The following is a 21,360-nucleotide window of genomic DNA, read 5'->3' on the forward strand; positions in this document are numbered from 1 at the left end:
AATCGTTCATCATAGCATCAAAATATTAGGTGATTGTTGCAGCGCGACAGGGCCAATTCACACGGGAGCAGATACAAATGGGGTTTCATCATAGCGAAGAAGTGCTATTTGTACATACGGATTGAGATGCTCGCCCTTTCGCACACAAAGTTATATATCGATGGCTTGGAGCAACTAAATATACACACACTTATTTCCGGTTTGCGCTCTTCTCAACAGAAGTCCTTTCTAGTAATATTTCGATTAGCTTAGCTGTCATCCTTGGTGGAGATAGTTTTGCTACTGTCATACGAAACCAAATCACACACAAAATTCCTCAACAATTATTTTCTTGGTCTTTTCGAGGCCTAGTTTGATGATTCTCCACACAATTGTGTAAGTAATTTGGTCGCGTCCACAGCTTAATTCGAAACGAAGACATGTGATGAAGCAAAACAAGGAAGCACAAGCGATGTTCATTGCTTCGATACTGAAAACGATACTGAAAATTTGCCTCAACGAGATCCAATATTTATGCTCTAGTCAAATATTCCCTTTCGTTCTTCTTCTTCTCTTTTCTTTGTTCACGGAGACTTCAAATCATTCCCCTTTGTTGTTCGCCGATAAGTTGCTCGTTATTGTCGTCACGGGTAGGGAAGCTCACAAATAAACAGAACAAATGTATGGAAAAATGGAAATGCTCCTAGTTTTCATCAATTTACACACGTTTACACACCAGGGGATTGTAATATATAGCATAAAAAACAAATCTTAGGGAATTTCCGATTCGTTTCGTATGTAAATCGACAAATTCCGTTCGCGGCTAAAATAGTTATTAACATTAACTTTATTTCATTAAAACCTGACCGTGATTTGGCACTCTTAATGAAAGACGTAGTTCTACGTCAAAAGATTGAGTACCGCTGATCTAGATTAATTCGCCCCGTGATAATAGAATCCGAAGCTACAGAAAATTGAATGTCACTGGACGATATTGATTTCCATCAACAGTTGAAAACCTCAATCTCCGTCATACTACTGAAAAACTGCCACTCAAAACATTCACGCCGGACCTCAACATGCTGCCATTATCGACACTAAGAGCAAACAGTGCCCAAAGGCGCACGCTTCCGCAACCAAGTGAGAGGCGGTGGCGGCGCCTACGAAAACACGTCGCTCGAAGCTCTTCAATATTGAAAGAAAGTGTAACTAAATATTTGAACAGCAACCCGAGGGCGGCAGGGTCCGTGTGTCTACCTGGTTTCAAATTCTCGTGAGACGACCATTCGTTACACATCGAAGCGTACACAGAACTTTTGATTTAGGTTCCGGAATTTCCATCCCATGGAGATTTCATCGCAGCTGGGCCATTACACAAAGGGGGCAGACAACTTTCGTCCTTTTGCACTAAGTAGTGATGTCTTCAACTTTGTGGTACATTGTTTTCGGAAAGAAAGTTTGAAGCCGAAGTTTTTAGGAAAATTTCTGAACACACAAAAACACTCAGTTACCTAACCGACACAATGGAAATGGTTCCATCATGATTTCGATTTGCACCACAGCACAAATCGATTTAAAAGTGAAGCGATAGTGCTGATAAACACCCATTTTTATAACGAACCGAACACAACTAGAGATGGGCAAACCGTTCACGAACGATGCGAAAGAACTAGTTCACCGAGAAGAGTGAACGAACGGTCGTTCTTTTTCAATGAACGGTAGGTCTCCCCACGAACTGATTGCGAGTGAACGGTTTGTGAACGAACTGATTCCGAAAGAACGGTTTGCTAGTGAACTGTTGGAGAGCGAACTGTTTGCGAGTGAACTGTATGGGAATGAACTGATTGAGAGTGAACTGTTTGAGAACGAACAAGTGCAGCTGAACTGATTTGCGCTGGACGGAATGGATAAAAGCTTCTAAGAAACATGAAGCGATATTGTCATTTATGAGCAAAATGCGTGTAACGCAGGGTTTACTTATTATCAGGTATACTCTTTTTCAGGTTAAAAATTAAATTAGAAAAAAATTCAACTTCATGTATTCTTTCAATTCCGCGTAACATGCATATACTTCCTAATTATCAAAAAAAAACTGGGGGAAGCTGGGGCGATTCTTGAATTGGGTAAACATAGAATCTAATAGTGAGGGCAAGTTGAGACAAAAAATTTTTCGTTGCTTTCAATCCATTGTTTGGCCTATTGCGTGTACGTGTTATCGTGATTGTTTGTATGATTGATTGTTAGTAAAAATCGCCGCTCAATTTTTTCTCTGAATTCTCTGAACATGGAACCTGTGTGTTGTCCAAACAGAAAATATGAAAAATTGCGCATACTTTGTGCGCATCAAATTATTACATATACTTTTGTCGGCCGATTAATATAATTTCACATACAGTTTGCTACTTTTAAAGAAGAAGCAGCTTATCTTTCCCTACTAAATTTCAAAAATATTAATCCCATACGTACACTATCCAATCCAACGATAACAATTAGTAGCTGTCTATTGGTGGTGGGTTCCAGCTAACATTTTGTTGTTTTTAATACCGCTGAACGAAAGAGCGAAAGAACGGTTCAAAAGAACTGATTCACTTAGATGAACGGTTAGTGAGTGAACCGTTCATCAAAGTGAACTGTTTTGCCCATCTCTACCTTGCATGCATCTACCATAGAGATGGGCAAACCGTTCACGAACGGTACGAACGAACTAGTTCGCCGAAAAGAGTGAACGAACTGTCGTTCTTTTTCAAAGAACGGTAGTTCTCCCCACGAACTGATTGCGAGCGAACGGTTTGTGAACGAACTGATTCCGAAAGAACGGTTTGCGAGTGAACTGTTTGAGAGTGAACTGCTTGTGAACAAACTGTTTGCGAGTGAACTGTATGGGAAAGAACTGATTGAGAGTGAACTGTTTGGGAACGAACTGTTTGAGAACGAAGTGTTTGCGGGCGAACTGTTTGCGAACGAGCTAGTGCAGCTGAACTGATTTGCGCTGGACGGAATGAACAAATATAACGAGAACGCTTGTAAGGAAAATAAAACGATATTGTCATGATGAGCAAAATGCATCTAACGCAGGGTTTATTTTGTTAATGTATACTCAATTTTGTGTTAAAAATTAAATTAAATTTTCGTAGTTTTAAAAGCAAAAATATATATTTTCAATTACATGTATTCTTTCAATTCCGCCTAACATTCATATATTTCGTGATTATCAGAAAAAAATCTGGGGCGATTCATGGATTAGGTAAACATAAAATTTTATAGTGAGGGCATGTTGAGAAAAAAGTTTTTTCGTGGCTTTCAATTCATTGATTGGCCTATTGCGTGTACGTGTTATTGTGATTGTTTGTATGATTGATTGTTAGTGAAAATCGCTGTTGATTTTTTTCCCTGAATGAACATTATGAAATATGTAATCTTACATGGAACCAGTGTGTTGTCCAAAAAGAGAATATGAAAAATTGCACATATTTTGTGCGGATCAAATTATTACATAAATACCATACGTACACTATCCAATCCAACGATATCAATTAATAGCTGTCTATTGATGTTGGGTTCCAGCCAACATTCTATGTTGTTCTTAATACCGCTGAACGAAAGAACGGTTCAAAAGAACTGATTCACGTAGATGAACGGTTAGTGAGTGAACCGTTCATCAAAGTGAACTGTTTTGCCCATCTCTAAACACAACAATAATTCCGCTGTCAGAATTGCCATCTTTCAATAGCCTGCTGTGTTGCGCGACAACAACGAAGGCATTCATTTTGGATTGTCATTGAAGCGGCAATGACAGTTGGAAAATTCTGAGTAATGTAAACAGAAAACATGGATTTTAAATATTTCTGCTTGTTCGACTCACCGCATAACGAATTGAATGAAATTAAATGTTCGCCGGCTGGGAACAGAAATTGCAGTTCACTCGTACAATGCAAACTGATGAGGAAACAAAACAAAACAAAATGCAGTTTGCGGTCGACGACGATCGACTCTCCGGATCTCGTTCGCTTGACCTGATTCCGTCGCTTGGTTCCCCTCTCGAGGGAAAAATCAATCACTGGAAACCGGCGAAAAATTGCAGCATTTTTTTTTTCGAACGGTCGGTTATCCCTGAAGCGATGCGTCACACAAGTTTGGTTCTTCAATTTGCATACGCATCATTCCTCGACCCGATAGCCATAATTACTTGTCAATCAGTTGGCAGGAGTTGTGGCACTTGAAGTGACCGATCCATACTGGCGGGTTTTTTGCGTCGGGATTTATTTTGGTCTCTCCTACACCGCTGGCGTGGGTTTGGGATGGATCCAAAGCGGACCAAAGCGGTATGCGTGGAATAGTTTTTGCCCCATTGACTCCGTAGGCACTACCAGTCGTCACTAATGGGACTGAATTGGCATCACCCGGAATCGAATCAATTACGGAGTCAATCTGAAAGACAAAAATTTGTGATGTTCTGCGAGTCAGACCGTTGCGATGAGTTGGCAGCTGCCTGTTGCGGGCAAAGTGACCCATCAGGGGCAATTATCGATCGAATCATTTACACATTTCGACGAGGATTACCGAGAACCGAAACTAATGACTCTGTTCGGCACTGAGGTTAGGTGGCACATTTTATATCGGGAATAATGCATTGGGGTAACAAATGATTACTCCCATCTCCGTCCAGACGGGGGGCATTATATGTCGGAAATAGTTTTGCCTTCACTCCATCCGATCAGTTTGTATGCGCGTGTTTGTGTGTATAACGGCACACTTCATTAGGGCCATCCATATGCATAAGTTCGAAGTAGGATTATCCGGTCCGACCGACACTCGTTCCAGACAGCAAAAAGGTCGAGCATATTATTTCATGTCCCTCTGCTCCGATTGGATTTGTGTCCCTCGCTTCGACGAGCTGCCGGCAGATATAAACGGAATCGAATGCCGCCGTCCTATCGCCTTGGTCCGAACCATTGCAGACCAGAACCGAAGAGTGGCCGAGATAATGGCACGGAAAATTTCCATAATTAAGATATCAACTGTTGTTGTATCGTTAGTTTTTAATCAAGTCGTAGCTCACCTCGTCTCGATTCGATCGGTGCATTCGAACTATGTGAATGCATAAACCGTTCGCTGCAATCGATTCCGCGGCCTAGCGGTTGGTAATAATTTATGACGGAGGAAAACGGAGGTTGCATTTGATCAAACGAGAAGTGCGAGCGAGACTCGCTGGCTCCTCGAGCTCCGACGCGGTGTTGCCTTTATAGTAAAGCCCCTATTTTTCTCTGGATCTTGTTTTTTTCAGTGGACGTTAGCGTCGATGGTCGACCGATCTGCGTGACGTTGTGTGACACCGCCGGCCAGGATGCGCTGGATCCCCTCCGGCAGCTGTGCTATCCCGGTTCCGATGTGTTCCTGCTCTGCTTCTCGGTGGTCCAGCCGGAATCGTTCCGCGCCGTTGCAACCCGATGGGAGCCGGAAATTGCCAAACTGAAAGCCTCACTAGTTCTGGTGGGAACGCAGTCGGATTTGCGTAATGATCAGAGCACGGTTCTGAAGTTGCAGGTGAGTTTGGGGCGAAATGCAAATAAAGCTCTCGGTCAGCACATTGATACCCTTTTTCATTTGTCAATTTTAGGCCCAAGGCGAGAAACCTGTCCCCGTGTCGGCGGCTTGGGATTTTGCCCGCAAAATTGGAGCCAAATACATCGAGACTTCCTCGCACAAAAAAGTAAGTAGGGTAGCTCTAACCACTTGGAATCTGGAACCACTGTTTGTTTTATAGCAGCACCCCTCGAGATTGGCTCTGTATCGTTTTGATTTCATTGTATTTTGCATGTGTTTCTGTGGAATTTCGATTGCGATTCGCTTTGTTTTTCAAAAATTGAGCATGATGAAAGCCGACAATCGATTTTACACACCTGCATTCAAAGCTCGAACCAGGTTAGGTGCAAAAATCGCAAAATAGTTGAAATTAAAAAAAAAACTTAATATCTCGATCAACATGTATAAAGGGCCTATGTTCTTTGATCGATTTTCTCTTTCGATATCCAACTGCCTTCCAGTGGATTTTGTTCCAGTTTTGTCATGTAGTTTGATAAACGGTGTCCCCTTTCACGCTCCTTATCGTCACATCACACATCAGAAAATCACGCTCAACTTTTCAATAGGACCTATCTGTTCTGGTCAATTCTCTCTTTATCGTTGATAACTCAATGGTAAAAGCATTTCCTGATGTGTTCGACAAACTGGGTACTAGAAGAGAACCTCGTTTATCAAACTACCTGAAAAAAATACCGTAGAATCCGTCTACCAAGCAGATGTCAATAAATAAAATCGATCAAAAGAGATAGGCCCTTTTGAAAACGTAAAGCGTGAAATGCTGTTACTGCTGACCCAAATTCCGTTTTGACGACCAAGATTGGGTCGATATGATGTCAACGATCGACCCCATATACTGTCACTTTGCAATCGAGTAATCGACCTTTCATGTGCATTCGTCGAACAATTTGACGCCACTTTCTTGCCAACATGTGCAAGGCGTCGATCTGCTTGCAGCGCTGCTTCCAGCACTGCTCGTCTCTCGTTTGTATTGGTTTGTTATGAAACATGAAAAGGAAATACATTGATTGATTTTAATCATTTTATCACAAAAAAAGAAAATAAAAATGCATGTAATATAAACACAATCGAGAAAAAACAAGTAGATATAATGGAATCGGTATATCCGGTTTGTCCGGATAGACCAGGGGTTCTCAAAATGTTTTGGGCAAGAGACCTCTTTTCCAGACTTTTTTTATTTTTTTTTTTTTTTTTACTTTTTACCCTCCACTCACCCCCATCTCGAAGATACTCTGACTTGAGGATCCTAGAGTTGGGCTCCAGTTATTAAAAAAAAAAAAAAAAAAAAAGGACATAAACAAACATTTAGAAACGAGGTGAGTGGACAAAAACATGAAGAACAAAAATGTATGGACCCCAGTGAAAAAAAAAAATTTTTCTTTTAAGGGATCCATATAAGAGGAGAAACATAAAATAGAGAAAAAAAAAAAAGAGAGAGAAAGCATACAACGATACATGGATTATTGTGGTTGATCGATCTATAATACGAAAACATTGGTCATTGATTTGAGATATTGTTTTAATTTCTTTTTAAAATTATCAGAACGTGTGATAGTTCGAATTTCAGATGGCAAGGCATTAAAACGAGATGGTCCATAAAACAGAATGCGTTGCTGACCAACATTAGTTGTTGCTCTACTTCGCATTAAATTTTGTGCTTGTCGTGTGATGTGTTGATGATTTACTATAGGTATTGTCAAGTTATGGTGAATATCATTGTCATTAATAACGCTGTGGATAAGTTTGATAGTCTGAAATTCGCGTAGTCCAAGAAGAGGCAGTATTTTATGAGAATCGTCGGAATATAAGTCTAACGTTGGATGGAGGATTGGTAGTTTGTATATTATTTTCAGACACCTATTTTGCAACACTTGTAGTTTTTTAAGTTTCGTTTTACATGCGTGTCCCCAAACCACTATTCCATATTGCAGTAATGAGTGAATACATGCAAAATAAAAATTTTTCAACGGTCTCTGTGATACAAAGTAGGATACTCTTTTCAATATACCACAAAGTGAGGAGATTTTTCTTTCTAAAGAATTTATTTGTTGTGTCCATGATAAACCTGTATCTAAATGTATTCCAAGGTATTTAAAATGGTTCACCTTGTCAATCGAGACATTCTCAAACTTTGGGTCGGGACAAGCGAAGATTTTTTTCCTTGGTGAATGGAAGAACATGTATTTAGTTTTTGACAAATTTAGTGACAACAGATTTTGTTGAAAATACCTACAAAGAACAGTCAGATCATTTTCTATATTTGTTACGACGGTTCTGGAGTCAGAGCATGGATAAAACAATGCTGTGTCGTCAGCAAACAGTCTAGCAGTTCCTATCAATGGCAGATTACCGATATCATTGATGTACAACAGAAACAACAGAGGTCCAATATTGCTGCCCTGTGGTACACCAATGTTTATTGAACGCAGGGCACTTTTGGCATTATTCAATGCAACATATTGCTGTCTACCGGTGAGATAGCTATGTACGAGGTCGCTGGCAAGTCCTCGGATTCCATAAGTATTCAATTTTTTCAATAATATGTCATGATCAATTGTATCGAAAGCCTTTTTAAGGTCCAGACTTAAGTCTTACCTTAGACCCCCATAGCCAAATTTCTTTGAAAATCCTATGTTTAGTTTTTTTCTTACTGAATAATTATCAATTTGAAAACATTGCAGTTGGTTAAATAAATAAACTTGACATTATTTTTTCACGGAGGCGATCTGGCGTAGTAACTTCCGCACCGCAAGATCACGAGTTCAATTCACACTCCCAACATTCTTCCGAAAAATTGAAGTAATATGACAAATCAGCCTAAAGTGTTGAAAATTACTATAATACAGAAAAACATTATTTTCTCAATCATATTCAAATTGAGATAAAATTTAGTAAATATCAAGTGTTAGAAATAATTATTAATACAAATTACTCACAAACTAAAAAAAAATATATCCACAACTACCAAAATATCAAAATGCGGTTCAATATTGGTTAGTTAAAGCCTTAAATCTTCGTTGATTTCCAAATGGTTCCTTCGGTAATTATTTGATATTCGGCCAATATTATTGATATTGTTTCAATCAAGTTGAAATCGTCACCTTGCAGCTGAAACACAAATTCAAAAAAGCTGAAAATCTTGCTATGCGATGGACTTTTGGTGTGCCAGCGAATTCCAGCGTGTAGAAGTATCCGAGTAAAGATATCGTCATTTTTCTCATATAGCTGAGCAAATAATCGAGTGTTCAAAGAATTCCTTCGAAGGTTTTTAATAGCACTCATAACATATAGTAAAGACTGATGCGATCTAGGGTTAAGTTTTTTTGCTATTAAATTCTGTGAACCACGCAGCGAATGGCCAGTACCTCACGCAGTTGTAACTTTTAGTGAGCTGAAATAGCTTTTTCGGAAAAAAACGATCAATTCTTCTCTGGTATCAGTCTTCATATATGTAGCAAAAATAATTTCTTGGTACAAATTTTTTATTTTCATCTTGTGCGCGTTCATCGTCTTAAGGAGTTTTTGAAATGTACGGCAATAATATTTTCTACTAAGATATAAGTCATTCTTATGAAATGTCACCTCACTTTTCCATTCCTGCTAAGGGTGTTTTTGGGATACTTTTTGATTATTCCACATTCATCAGCCTGTGTTGAGTGAATATTCTCGCTTCACAGTGCCAACAAAACAAAAGTTCTGAAATCGGCTGGCTTGCACAATGATGGAGTTTATTTTGAAAGCAAAGAACTATGTATCAACAAAACCATGTGTAAATATCATACAATTTATTATGAGAAACCTTTTTAATGATTTATTTTGTTGTATTGATACGACTTAAGTAAGCCATAAATAAGAGCAATAAATTCAAAATGAAAATAAACCTATATTTCCATTTTTTTTTCCGTTAGTTTATTGATACAGATTTTTTTTGATAAAAATACAGATATACAGATTTTGTCAGAAAATTTTACAGGATCAGATGTGGCAACCCTGGTCATTCTTATAACAAGGTGGTTAGCGTCTGTGTTTTAAACATAAAGGGTGTGTCACAGCAAATTGCATCACGGAAAAAACTCTGTAGAAATTTAGTTTTTAGGAATTATATCTTCAGCTTTCGCTTATAATCAGATAAGAGTGTATAGATCACGTTGGCCATGCTTCACTGTCAATTTTTCCTAAATTTGGAAAAATGTCGTCGAACGAAAAAGAGCGTCGTGAATTAATCCTGCGCACTCATTTCGAGAATCCGGAGTTGTCACATCGGGACATCGGTAAGATGCTGGGAATCGTCCAATCCACGGTCAGCAGAGTACTAAAACGATACTTCGAGAACCTAACCATCGACCGGAAGGTGAAGAACGGCAAAAATAGATGCTCCGTCAGTGAAAACAAACAAGCGCGTAGTTAAGCAGTTTAGACGTGATCCGAGAAGTTCGGTCCGGGATGTCGCCAATAAGCTGAATTTGTCAAGTTCATTCGTCCAGCGGGCCAAGCAGCGGGAGGGCCTGCGTACATACAAGGTTCAGAAGGCTCCTAACCGCGACGAAAGGCAAAACATGGTGGGGAAGACGCGAGCCCGGAAGCTGTACACCGAAATGCTGACGAAGCCGCATTGCCTGGTAATGGACGACGAAACCTACGTCAAAGCGGACATTCGTCAGCTGCCGGGCCTGTTGTTCATCTTCGCAAAGCACAAATTCAGCGTTCCGGAGGAGATTCGCAAGCAGAAACTATCCAAGTTTGCCAAAAAGTACATGGTGTGGCAAGCGATCTGCCCTTGCGGAAAGCGGAGCGCCCCCTTCGTGATGACCGGCACGGTAAACGGGCAGGTTTACCTTAAGGAGTGCCTACAGAAGCGCTCACTACCACTATTGAAGCAGCACGAGGGCCCGACCATCTTCTCGCAGCCGGATCTCGCTTCAAGCCACTATTCAAAGGACGTGTTGGAGTGGTACGAAGTCAACGGGGTCACCTTCGTGCCAAAGGAAATGAACCCGCCCAACGCGCCGGAGCTTCGCCCAATAGAGAAATATTGGGCGATTATGAAGCAGGCCCTCCGGAAGAACCCAAAAGTTGTCAAATCGGAGGCGGACTTCAAGAGAAAATGGATTTCTGTTCAAAAAAAAACTACAACCTGACGTTGTACAGAACCTTATGGACGGGGTAAAGAGGAAGGTGCGAGCATACGGGCTTGGGCTCGAAGTATGAATAAATAGAAAATGCCAAAAGTTGTTTAATAGTTTTTATTTTACTGTCTAAAATTTTCAAAAGGATCGGTCTACTGGGCAAATTTCTACAGCGTTTTTTCCGTGATGCAATTTAATGTGACACACCCTTTCTACGCGATTCAACACGAAGTCATCATCAAATTAATGTCCAAGCATGCTCCTGCAATTTCATATGCGTTCTGAAATACGTGGGAGCTTGAATGATAATGTACTCAACATCTAATTTAATTCAAGAGATTACAAGGTATTTTCATAGCTAAATGAAGTGAACTGGAAGAAAGTGATTAAAAAGAATTTACAAAATACTTGGTCATCTATGTGCATGACGCAACAAAAAAAAATTTTTTTTTCAATTATTTCAGGAAACATGAAAATATGGGGCATCTTGAATATTTCAAATAAAAATTTGTGTTATTTTATAGGGGTCGATATTCGGACCCCGTCGACCCCCAAAATCAATTTTCGGTTCTGTCGACCCCTGGAAAACCGAAATCGACTCCATTACACGATCTTTTTATGTGATTTTCTTGAGATTACGCGATTTGGCACTGCCCACCGTCGCTTCGTTGGTAAGAGAAAGAGAAGAAAAGAAATTCTGCGAGAGTGTGTGCGAGTGGGTTGTGACGAGCGCGCGCCCGTGATGGAGCAATTTTTTTACGCAATTCTCTCGAAATTACGCGATTTTTTTACGCGATATTTTTTTTGGCGCGCACGCATCAGTCGCGTAAAAAAAATTCAGTGTAATTTCCTGAGATGACAGTTTAGCGGGGAAAAAAACAGTTGTGACAATTGTTTTTTTTTAATTATTCCGTATTTTCGCCCAATGTAAGGGGAGGCAAAACGGGGAATCAGTATCAACTTAGTATTCTATGTAAATGAAAACCATTTTGTTTCTGCAAGTAGTAAAAAATCCTATACTAAAATTGTGTCTGAAATTGATTTTATATTACAATAATAAATTTTAGTATGAATATCTGAAAATTTAGAGGAAATAGGTTAAGTTTGGTTCATGACTTCTTGCTTCAAGTAAATAAATAACGCCAAGTAGAAATTTTCATTCAAATGCCACCAATTTAATAGAACGTTTTGAGCCTTCTCATCTGGTGAACCAAAGTATGGATTCCAAACTCGAATGTCGCCACTAGTCAAAAACTCTACTTCTTCTGGTGTTTTCGCGTATAATGAAAAACTGATTTACAAAAAACATTATTGAAAAATATTCAGAATTTTTTTTTGTTTACGGATTACTTTGAAGAAATAGCAAAAGGTAAAAGGCCAACGACGAATAATTACGCTGTTCAAGAAGGCTACCCAAATTATTCAATTGCTTCAATAGCCGGGGGATCGATTGAAAGGCCGAATAAGACATAAAACAACCCGTAATCGCCTACCCTGACAGCAAATAATATATTTTGAATGACAAACACCCTGTTGTATAAATCAGTTGGATCTGAAAAGTATGCATGGAATGTGTTTTATAAAAGTAAAAAGGAAAGCATAAACGTGAATCTATTTCCTTTTCTGACATTATCCGTCTATGTGGCACAGTATGCGGGGTGGTTTAATGCGCGCTTATTTGCAATGTGTGTCTTGTTTCACTCTCTTGTATTGCTCTTATATTACTGTGGTATATAGTTTATACAAATTTTGTACTGATACGGGAGGGTAGCACATTTTTTATTATTTTTTGGTTCCTCAAATGTTATAAATCAGGATGTTAAAACATGTGCTAATAAATAATTTTGTGTATACACTTCGTATTGAATGCAAATGTTTACCAATCCAAATATACATCGCCTACTATTTCACCTCGTTTGTTTGAATTTTTCAAATGATACTGTGCGTGATGTAAGTGAAAGGAGACCAATGATTTCCAATGCGCCCTTTTACAAAATCATCCCTAATTTATATTGGTCATATGATAATGTAATTTGTGATTAAAGTTAGCTGCCTTCATATGTACTAAGATTTGGTGACGATGATGCTTGAATTATAGAAGATTTCAACTTCTGCAGTTCATTCGCCTCTAGCCTTGAAAAACGCCTATTTAAGAAACTTATGCTAAATTGAAACCACAAGGCGGACGATTTGCAACGTGACGTCGAAGAAAAATGGGTGTGTTATTTCTATGATATAACAGCGCAAGTTTAACGTAGGGCTAAGTAAACATTTGTTTGTATGCTTAATCATTGATTGAAGGAGCTTTTCGTACATTAATATTTGCAAGCCTCGAATCGCTCATAGGTTTGATGATGATAAACATACAGTGTCGGACAAATCATTAAAATCACTGCTCAAGCAAAAAAAGAAAGTGACAAAACTTTCAGAAAAAAACTAAAAAATAATCCAATCTAGTGCTTCAATCCATTCATAATATTTTTTTTGCATTGTTCGAAGAAATTTTTTAACCTGTAGTTAAAACAATAATCATTTATTAAATAATGCGATTTGAGTATACTTAACAACTAGAATGACGCGACAAAAATTAAGACCGTTTTCATAATTCATAGTAAAAAAATAAAAACAAGAAAATTTATACCGTGAAAAGTTTCTAGGGTTAAGGCTTGGTCGTGTAACCTTTGTTACGCATCACTTCACGCACCCGGTTTGGCATGGATTCCACGAGCTTCTGGCACGTGGATGGTGTACCAACAAGCTTGGATCCTATCCCACAGTTGCTGCTTATGCTTCGACTTCTCCGCCCTTTCTTGATCTCCCATAGGTTCTCTATAGGGTTCAAATCCGGTGATTGCGCTGACCACTCCATGAAGTCCTGGAACGGTCTTGGCGGTGAACTTCGGATCGTTATCCTGCATGAACTGCCATTTCAGGGGCATCTCCCACTCGGCGTGTGGCCGCATAACATCCCTTAGGATTTGAGCGTAAAGTTATTGATCCATGATCCTATCCACTCAGTACAGGGTGCCAACACTGTACCAGGAGAAGCACCCCACCATAATGTTCCCTCCTTCATGCTTGAATGTCTTCGTGGTATACTGTCGCATGTAAGTGCAGCCTATTGGGCGATGGACCCAAGTTTTTCTGTCCCAGCCGATGAGGTTTACCTTCGTCTCATCCTACCACAGTATATTTCCCAATTGCTTTTCCTTCTCCGGCCCGATCCAATCGAAGTGGTCTATCGCGAACTTCAGCCGCGCCTTCAGATGTTTCGGCGTCAGCATCGGAACCTTCCGGACGCTTTTACTGCCTAGCCCCTGCTCCACCAGCCGCCGCAGAACTGTCTGGGAACTCATGGACAAGTTCAGTTCGCCCGGATCTTTTCCGAGGCCTTGAAGGGATCATTTTTGTAGGCTCGCGTGATGGCAGAGACATCCTTCGCGGTCGGTTTTCTTGGGCGTCCAGTCGTTTTGGATTTTTTGCGGTCGTGGAGTGCATTAAACACGAAGGTTTTGGATCGTCTCAAGTACTCTGCGATTTCGCGTTGGCTGCTGCCTGCCTTGGACATTTTGCGGATGACCATCCATGTTTCCGTGCAATTATGCGCGCGATTCATTTTTCGTTTACTACAATTAGAATTTGAGAATAAAAACCTTACATACTTCTTACTTACCAGGATCCGAAAAACACTGAATACCACCGAGAAACAATCAATTTTCTTCAAAAATAGGTCAAAACAACACTCGAAACAGCCGAAACGAAGAACTGATCCTAAATTTTGTCGATTCATTTTAGTTGTTAAGTATGCTTAAAACGCATTTTTAATGAATGACTATTGTTTTAACTACAGATGTTATAAATGAATTATTATAAATGGATTAATGCACTGGATTGGATTATTTTTTCTCAAAGTTTTGTACCTTTTTTTTTTGTTTGAGTTTTAATGTTTTGTCCGACATTGTAGATAAAGCCTTATTCAAGACAATTATCACTATTTATCTGTGTTATGTTTATTTTTAATGTTCTATGCTTATATTTAAAGAAAACCCTGCATATGTTTGAGTCCTCGGTATGCTATTTATTCGACACCGTTAGACATCGCAAAAAACAGGAAGTGGGTTATATCTATGGTATAACCGCAAGGGTGACGTAGGACTATCGTTGATTTAGAGATCATTTGTTTGAAGTTGAATCAAAATCCATTCTGAATGAATGAATAAATGAATATTTGGGGGACTTCGAAAACGAGAGCGTTACGTTGGAGGCACAAGGTTTTATGCATCCAATATAGGATACGAAAAACCTTGTTCTGAAGAATAATCTCCAGAAGTTTTTCTGCTAACTGCACTTGATTGACAAATCACAAAACCAAATGTATTATATGGATATTTTATGGATAGAAAACATTAAAATAAACTCTTTCGCTTGAATGTAATTTTCAATTCCAAGGGGAACTGACAGATTATTTTCCAGCAACGATTAGATATTTCCACATATTCCTCGATACTGGAAGCCCACCAGTGGTTAATACTAACTCGATAACCACCTGTTAATAGCACTTGATTGAAAAATATTTGGTCACAGTGTTACATGGATAGAAAACATTAAAATAAACTCTTTCACATGAATGTATTTTTAAATTCTCAGAGGAACTGGCAGATTATTTTCCAGAAATGATTAGATCTTTCCGGAACTTTCTCGATGCTGAATGGCATCCAAACGGAAAGAATTCCGCGCGTGTATGTGTGTGTGTAGCGATGTCTTCCCGGGGAACCGTTTGTGGCATCACTCTCCTTCTGATGGATTCCCTTCTGGCCTAAGGTGCACAAACAGGCTCTTGGTGACACCGTTCATCCGCGCGCATTCATGATAAACGAAGAGCTTCACCACAACAGCGACAACATGCTCCAATCGCTGTTCAATTAGAACTGAGTGGATTTCCGAGCGGCGCTCGCTTATATACCGATTGGTGATTTCAATAGCCTGTTTCGAGAACAAATTTAAGGCTATTGGAACAAGTTTTTGGATAAAAAAGTAACAACTATATAACGCGTAGACATTTTATCTTTCGAATGAAGTGTTTATCATATCATTTCGTTCAGTTGTTCAGGAGCTATTAACGCTCAAAATCTCGGTCTCCGGCGTAACGCTTTCGGTTTCGAAACTTTGATTTTACACCCCGGTATAGAAATGAAAGACGTAGTCCTACGTCAAAACTAAATCTTACCACAGTCGAAAATATTCGTTACGAAATGTAAACGAAACAAATTATCGAAGAGTCGGAACTCTGATATGACGGTTCTATTTCCAACGCGACGTTGTTGCCATGCACTTTGGTAAACTTGTTTACTCGACGTGGGCTGAGCAGGAGAACTATTTTCATCCCGCGAAAAGCGTTAATATATTTACCAAATAATTTCTGGTTATGAAGATTTGCGTCACGCCATCACGGTTGCGTGCGTTGTATTTTGTTTGCTGCTTTCGTCATCATCATCGCCCAATTCACACTCTAATTCAATAACTGCTTTCTGATGATTGGTGCGAAAAGCGCCAATGATTGCGCAAAAAATAGCAAATCATTGGTGACCGGAATAAATCGCCACAGTAAACAACTGCAACAGAAACAACCGCTTAGAAAAAGTGTAGTAGGCTAGAAATATTTGGCGCGGGAAAAACATCATGTGCCTCACATTTCTATTATAAATTTATTCTCTTGTTCTCGTTTTTCGAAATTTATTCTGAGGACAATGTAATGGGGACGAAGTCCCCATTTGGCGAGGATAAGGAATCGAGGCGGCCCATGCCGCCAAGATGACGCAATCCGAGTCCACCGCCGACCCGCCGTCGGAAGCGGCGGTGTCTCGCACGCAAACCTGGGATCCACTGATTGCCCGGTTAGTTTGAAACATAGGATACGATCCTTTAGCAATGTCCGACCGAGCTCTAGCGAGCGTCGGACGGTATACGTCTGCCCGGGGCGTTACGTTTGCCTGGGGCGATACGTTTGCCCGGTTAATTCTTGTTTTGAAATACAATACCGCGCCACAATATTTATAGCCTACTACACATTTTATAAGCGGTGGTTTCTGTTGCAGTCGTTTTCTGTGGCGATTTATTCCGGGAACCCAAATCATTACAAATCCAGCTCAAATCAAGCGAAAACGCACAATAACAATCGCGAGTTATCGATGACTCCAACGTGAATGGCAGTCAGTGACTTGACCCTTTTCCCTCGCAGCTTACTACGATCGAAACATATTTTCACCACCTTTTTTTTTCTTGTTTGTTTCTCTTTGCTTTCTCCCACATCCAGGAACGAATCAAGGAAGTGTTTGACACCGCCATCTGGGATGCCCTGCAAGCGCGTGAATTCGACCGGAAGCGACCCCTTTGGAAGCGAATGCTCTGTCTCACCTGTTGAGAGGCGGGAGAGGGAGCGTCGTAAGGAAAACAAGAATCAATCACATGAGACTGGGGTAACTTTTCTGTTTATCAGATTATATAGATTATTTTTCTGTCTAGCGGGATATTTCCGCCTTCTGTAAAGTTGATTTTTTGTATGAATAATATTATTATCACACTTTTGGAAAGTTTTAGTGAATAGCTCTAGCTTAACTTATTACTGTAGCGACTTCACAATGCTCTGAACATCACGATGTATAGATTTAACAGAACGTTTAAAGGTCTTCCAAAAACATGAATATGACAAACTGAGCGGAAGATAGAAAAATGAAATTCTAGGAAACCTGAAATGTATAATTTTGTTCAAAAAAATACTTATGAAAGACAAACACTTCTCACTTCATCTCGCCAACTTGTATCGAGCAGATGACAGTGGAGGTTGACTGACAATATATTGAAACATTTATCAAGCTTCGAGCGGGTTCTCATGGTCTTCACCGAAATCCCTCCAACGAAGAAACGTACCGAAAAATCCCTACCTAACAGGCACAATCAAAATCGTTAGTGCAGGTTAGGACCAGCATAGAAGATTTCAGAGCTTCGGGTAGAATCAATTAAAAACTCTTGCAGCAGTTCATTCTCGGAGCGATGCAACCGCCCATCATGGTGCCCCCGGCCAAACCAGGAGTTTCGATGCGATAAAACACTCCTAGACGTGTACAACATTCCCCATTACATCTGATGGAGCAAGCTCCTGCCAAAGTTGCAGCATTGCTAAATAACGATGCCCGTAACGCATTGCCCTTTTCCGGGACGGCCTGGATGGCCTGTGGATGTGCTGCAGAGACAAGAGCCTGCCAAAATTCATCGTCATGGCATTATTACCGCTTTCAACAACATTGCGCTGTGACCGTTGTGTGATCCCCTGCTGCATTCCAGAACGGTAACGAACGATCCGTACTCTGCCCGCCCCCGGCATGGACAACAACATGTTTCGAAACAAAATTGTTAATAATAGAGATCAATGAGTCTCCCTACGGGTGGAATACCTATGGCACAACATCGAATCTACTCTGTCGACTGGTTACTTCCCTTTCACCGTTTCACCACTTCTCCTCCGTCACCCTTCAGCCCGGACATTTTCGCAGCAGCTGTTTTGGAGCAGAACCCTGGTCCTGGTCCTCCTGTGTTCCGGCATCAGCACACGCAGAAATTAAATTATGTCCGTCTGACTGGAACGGAATGATAAAAGTTGGTCGTTCTGCACCGGCAAACATTAAAAAGCTCCGATGGCATCGCTGTGCCGAACCGATGGATGACAAGAAAAGGGTCCTTTCTCCCCAACCCCCCTCCCCCGGCCCCACAGTGACCGACGTTTCCTCGCAATCGAATCCGAACCAGAAGGGGCAAAACTTTGACGACGTAAATTATTGGATGCTGTGGAATGGTTCGGTCTCTACCCAACCGGACGACATTTTCTCTCGTTTCGGCTCTTAAAGTGTTTGTTTTCGATGCTCATAATTACTGTAGTTAGTGTCCTCCTCTGTTGGCGGCGGGTCCCCTCCGTCACCGGACGACAATCGGTTGCCCACAAATAGTGCGATGAATTTGTTTATTTCGAGCGATATTTCAATTTGTTTAATAGTGGCCGTAAATTATCCCAGCATCACGTTCGTCGTTTGCAGTCGTGTTTGCAATTCACACCCGCGCTGGAAAACAAGAGACAAATTGGCACCTCGATAGCGTAAACGGACATCTGGGAGTTGAGAATTCCCTCCGATTACGTCCGACTTGCGTTCCTTCCACGTCGAGAGAGCGAGAGAGAAAGAGAGGGGGGGGGGGTGGTGACAGAATGGCAATCATGAAAATATGGAACAAGCAAAGGGGTCATAGCCAGTATTGTTGGTATATAAAGCTACCGATGCAGCAGCTACTGTCGGTAATGTGCTGAGGGAAAATGATGTCGTCCCAAATGGGCAATTACCGCCACCGCTGTTACTGCTTCCGCTCCTTCGGAGTGTATAAAAGTAACGGAATGCTGGCTGGTTGTATGTATGAAGTTACAATCGGAGGTGCGCAGTGGGTTACATAACTTAGGGGGGTACTGTGAATTGGGATTTGCCGATTGCATTGTATCGGTCGAACGGTTTGGGGTAATTTGGTGCATGAAATATGGAACAGAATGCTAGAACATCTCCAGATGTAATTCATTAGGAAAATTTCAAATTCTGCAAGACTCTCTCCGATTTGAATTAAATATACAGTGAGACTCTTCCAGAGGACAATAAATACGTTGAGCCCCGACCGAACGGTGGTTCTATAAACCGTCTGGCCAGCAACGGTCCGTAAGGACCGCTAGTGAACATTTTGATAAATCAACTTCTATTTTGTTACTGTAATTATCAGTGCCAATGCTTTCCAAATAAAAAGTAAATTATTCGACGGCAAGGACCGGCATGAACGAGTGGTGTCAGTTCCCACGGAACGACACGGCGCTCAACGCGTAACCATTACGAATCGATGCTATTTTTTTCGATTGTGTCACATTTGCCCGAAACCCACTCACCCGAATGACAGCTACCCGAAAGACATTCACCCGAATTCCACTCACCCGAATGTAACAAATACCCGAAAGCGACAGCTACCCGAATGTAACATCTACCCGAATTGACACTTACCCGAATACGACATTTACCCGAATGCGACAGTTACCCTAATGTAACAATTACCCGAATGTAACATCTACCCGAAAGCGACACTTACCCAAAAGAAGGATATATTCAAATAATACACAAATTTTACTATATTTGTATTTGTATTTGTATATTTAATTCTGATCAGTGTTATATAAAGATCATATTTGTTTCATACTTTCATTTCCATTCAAAAAGTATTTCTCGTGGGAAGTACAATTCGAGAAATACTGGCATTGAATAAAATCCTTTTCAAAATAATGAAAAGTGAAAGAATGCAGTTTTATAACGTATTATTAAGTCCATCCGTTCTTATGGATGACGCAGCCCGTTTACGAGCGTCGGACGCCATACGTTTATCTGGTGCATCACGTTTGCAACCAGGCAATCAAAATGCATGACATGCATAATTAACCGAGCAAACGTAATGCACCAGGTAAACGTATGCAGTCCGACGCTCGCTAACTCTCGGCTAACGCTGACTAAAGGATCGTCTCCTATGTTTCAAACAACCCGGGCAATCGGTGGAACACAGGTTTTCTTGCGAGGCCGCCGCTTCCGATGGCGGGTCGGCGGCCTACTCGGATTGCGTTACCTCGGCGGCTTGGTGCCGCCTCGATTCCTTATCCTCGTTCAATGGGGACTTCGCCCTCATTACATTGATATCAAAATAAATTTCATCATGAAATAATAAACTCATGATAAAAATTGCGCTGCGGCGGCAAATACATAAGTACCATTTTTTTATCTATTCTTTTCACATTTTCATTAAAAAATTTTATGTTAAAGTTACCTGTTTAATTTTCGGAATATTTCATAACCCATGCTCATTTCTGAATGATCTCTTGGTCTTAAAGAGCAATACGGAAAGGAAAGAAGACAGCATGTCAATTGTGCCTGCACTAATTTCTAAAAATGACACAGCGAAGTCTTCTACACCTTTTCGAATTTCCTCATTACAATTTCTCAGTTTACTTCGTAACTTCCTAACAGCAGACTCGACAAAACTCATAAACTGATTTGTCGGAATTGTTCCTTCTTCATTCGGGTAAACGTTGCATTCGGGTAAATGTTCATTCGGGAGAATGTCATTCGGGTATGCGTTACATTCGGGTAAATGTGCTTCGGGTAAACGTGTTTCGGGTGAATGGAATTTGGGTGATTGGGACACAACCTTTTTTTTTTTCATATAAAGGGTGTGTCACATCAAATTGCATCACGGGAAAAACGCTGTAGAAATTTAATTTCTAGGAATTATATCTTCAGCTTTCGCTTATAATCAGATAAGAGTGTATAGATCACGTTGGCCATGCTTCACTGTCAATTTTTCGTAAATTTGGAAAAATGTCGTCGAACGAAAAAGAGCGTCGTGAATTAATCCTGTGCACTCATTTCGAGAATCCGGAGTTGTCACATCGGGACATCGGTAAGATGCTGGGAATCGTCCAATCCACGGTCAGCAGAGTACTAAAACGATACTTCGAGAACCTAACCATCGACCGGAAGGTGAAGAACGGCAAAAATGGATGCTCCGTCAGTGAAAAAGATCACAAGCGCGT

At 40.5% G+C, this 21,360-nt stretch overlaps 1 protein-coding gene across 4 annotated transcripts in view; it reads left to right on the forward strand.

The window, feature by feature from the left end:
- LOC129762022 (uncharacterized) overlaps positions 1–17,583 on the forward strand; it is a 118,086-nt gene extending 100,503 nt beyond the window's left edge. For all 4 annotated transcript variants that reach the window (XM_055759973.1, XM_055759972.1, XM_055759974.1 and 1 more), the window contains 3 exons: positions 5,264–5,523; positions 5,597–5,689; positions 17,020–17,583. In XM_055759973.1, coding sequence (XP_055615948.1) covers positions 5,264–5,523; positions 5,597–5,689; positions 17,020–17,127 — 461 coding nt within the window. In that variant the 3' untranslated portion in view covers positions 17,128–17,583. The remainder of the gene's footprint in view (positions 1–5,263; positions 5,524–5,596; positions 5,690–17,019) is intronic.
- Positions 17,584–21,360: the final 3,777 nt, after the last annotated feature.

Source organism: Toxorhynchites rutilus, chromosome 1 (genome assembly GCF_029784135.1).
Source record: "Toxorhynchites rutilus septentrionalis strain SRP chromosome 1, ASM2978413v1, whole genome shotgun sequence".
Lineage (NCBI taxonomy): Eukaryota > Metazoa > Arthropoda > Insecta > Diptera > Culicidae > Toxorhynchites > Toxorhynchites rutilus.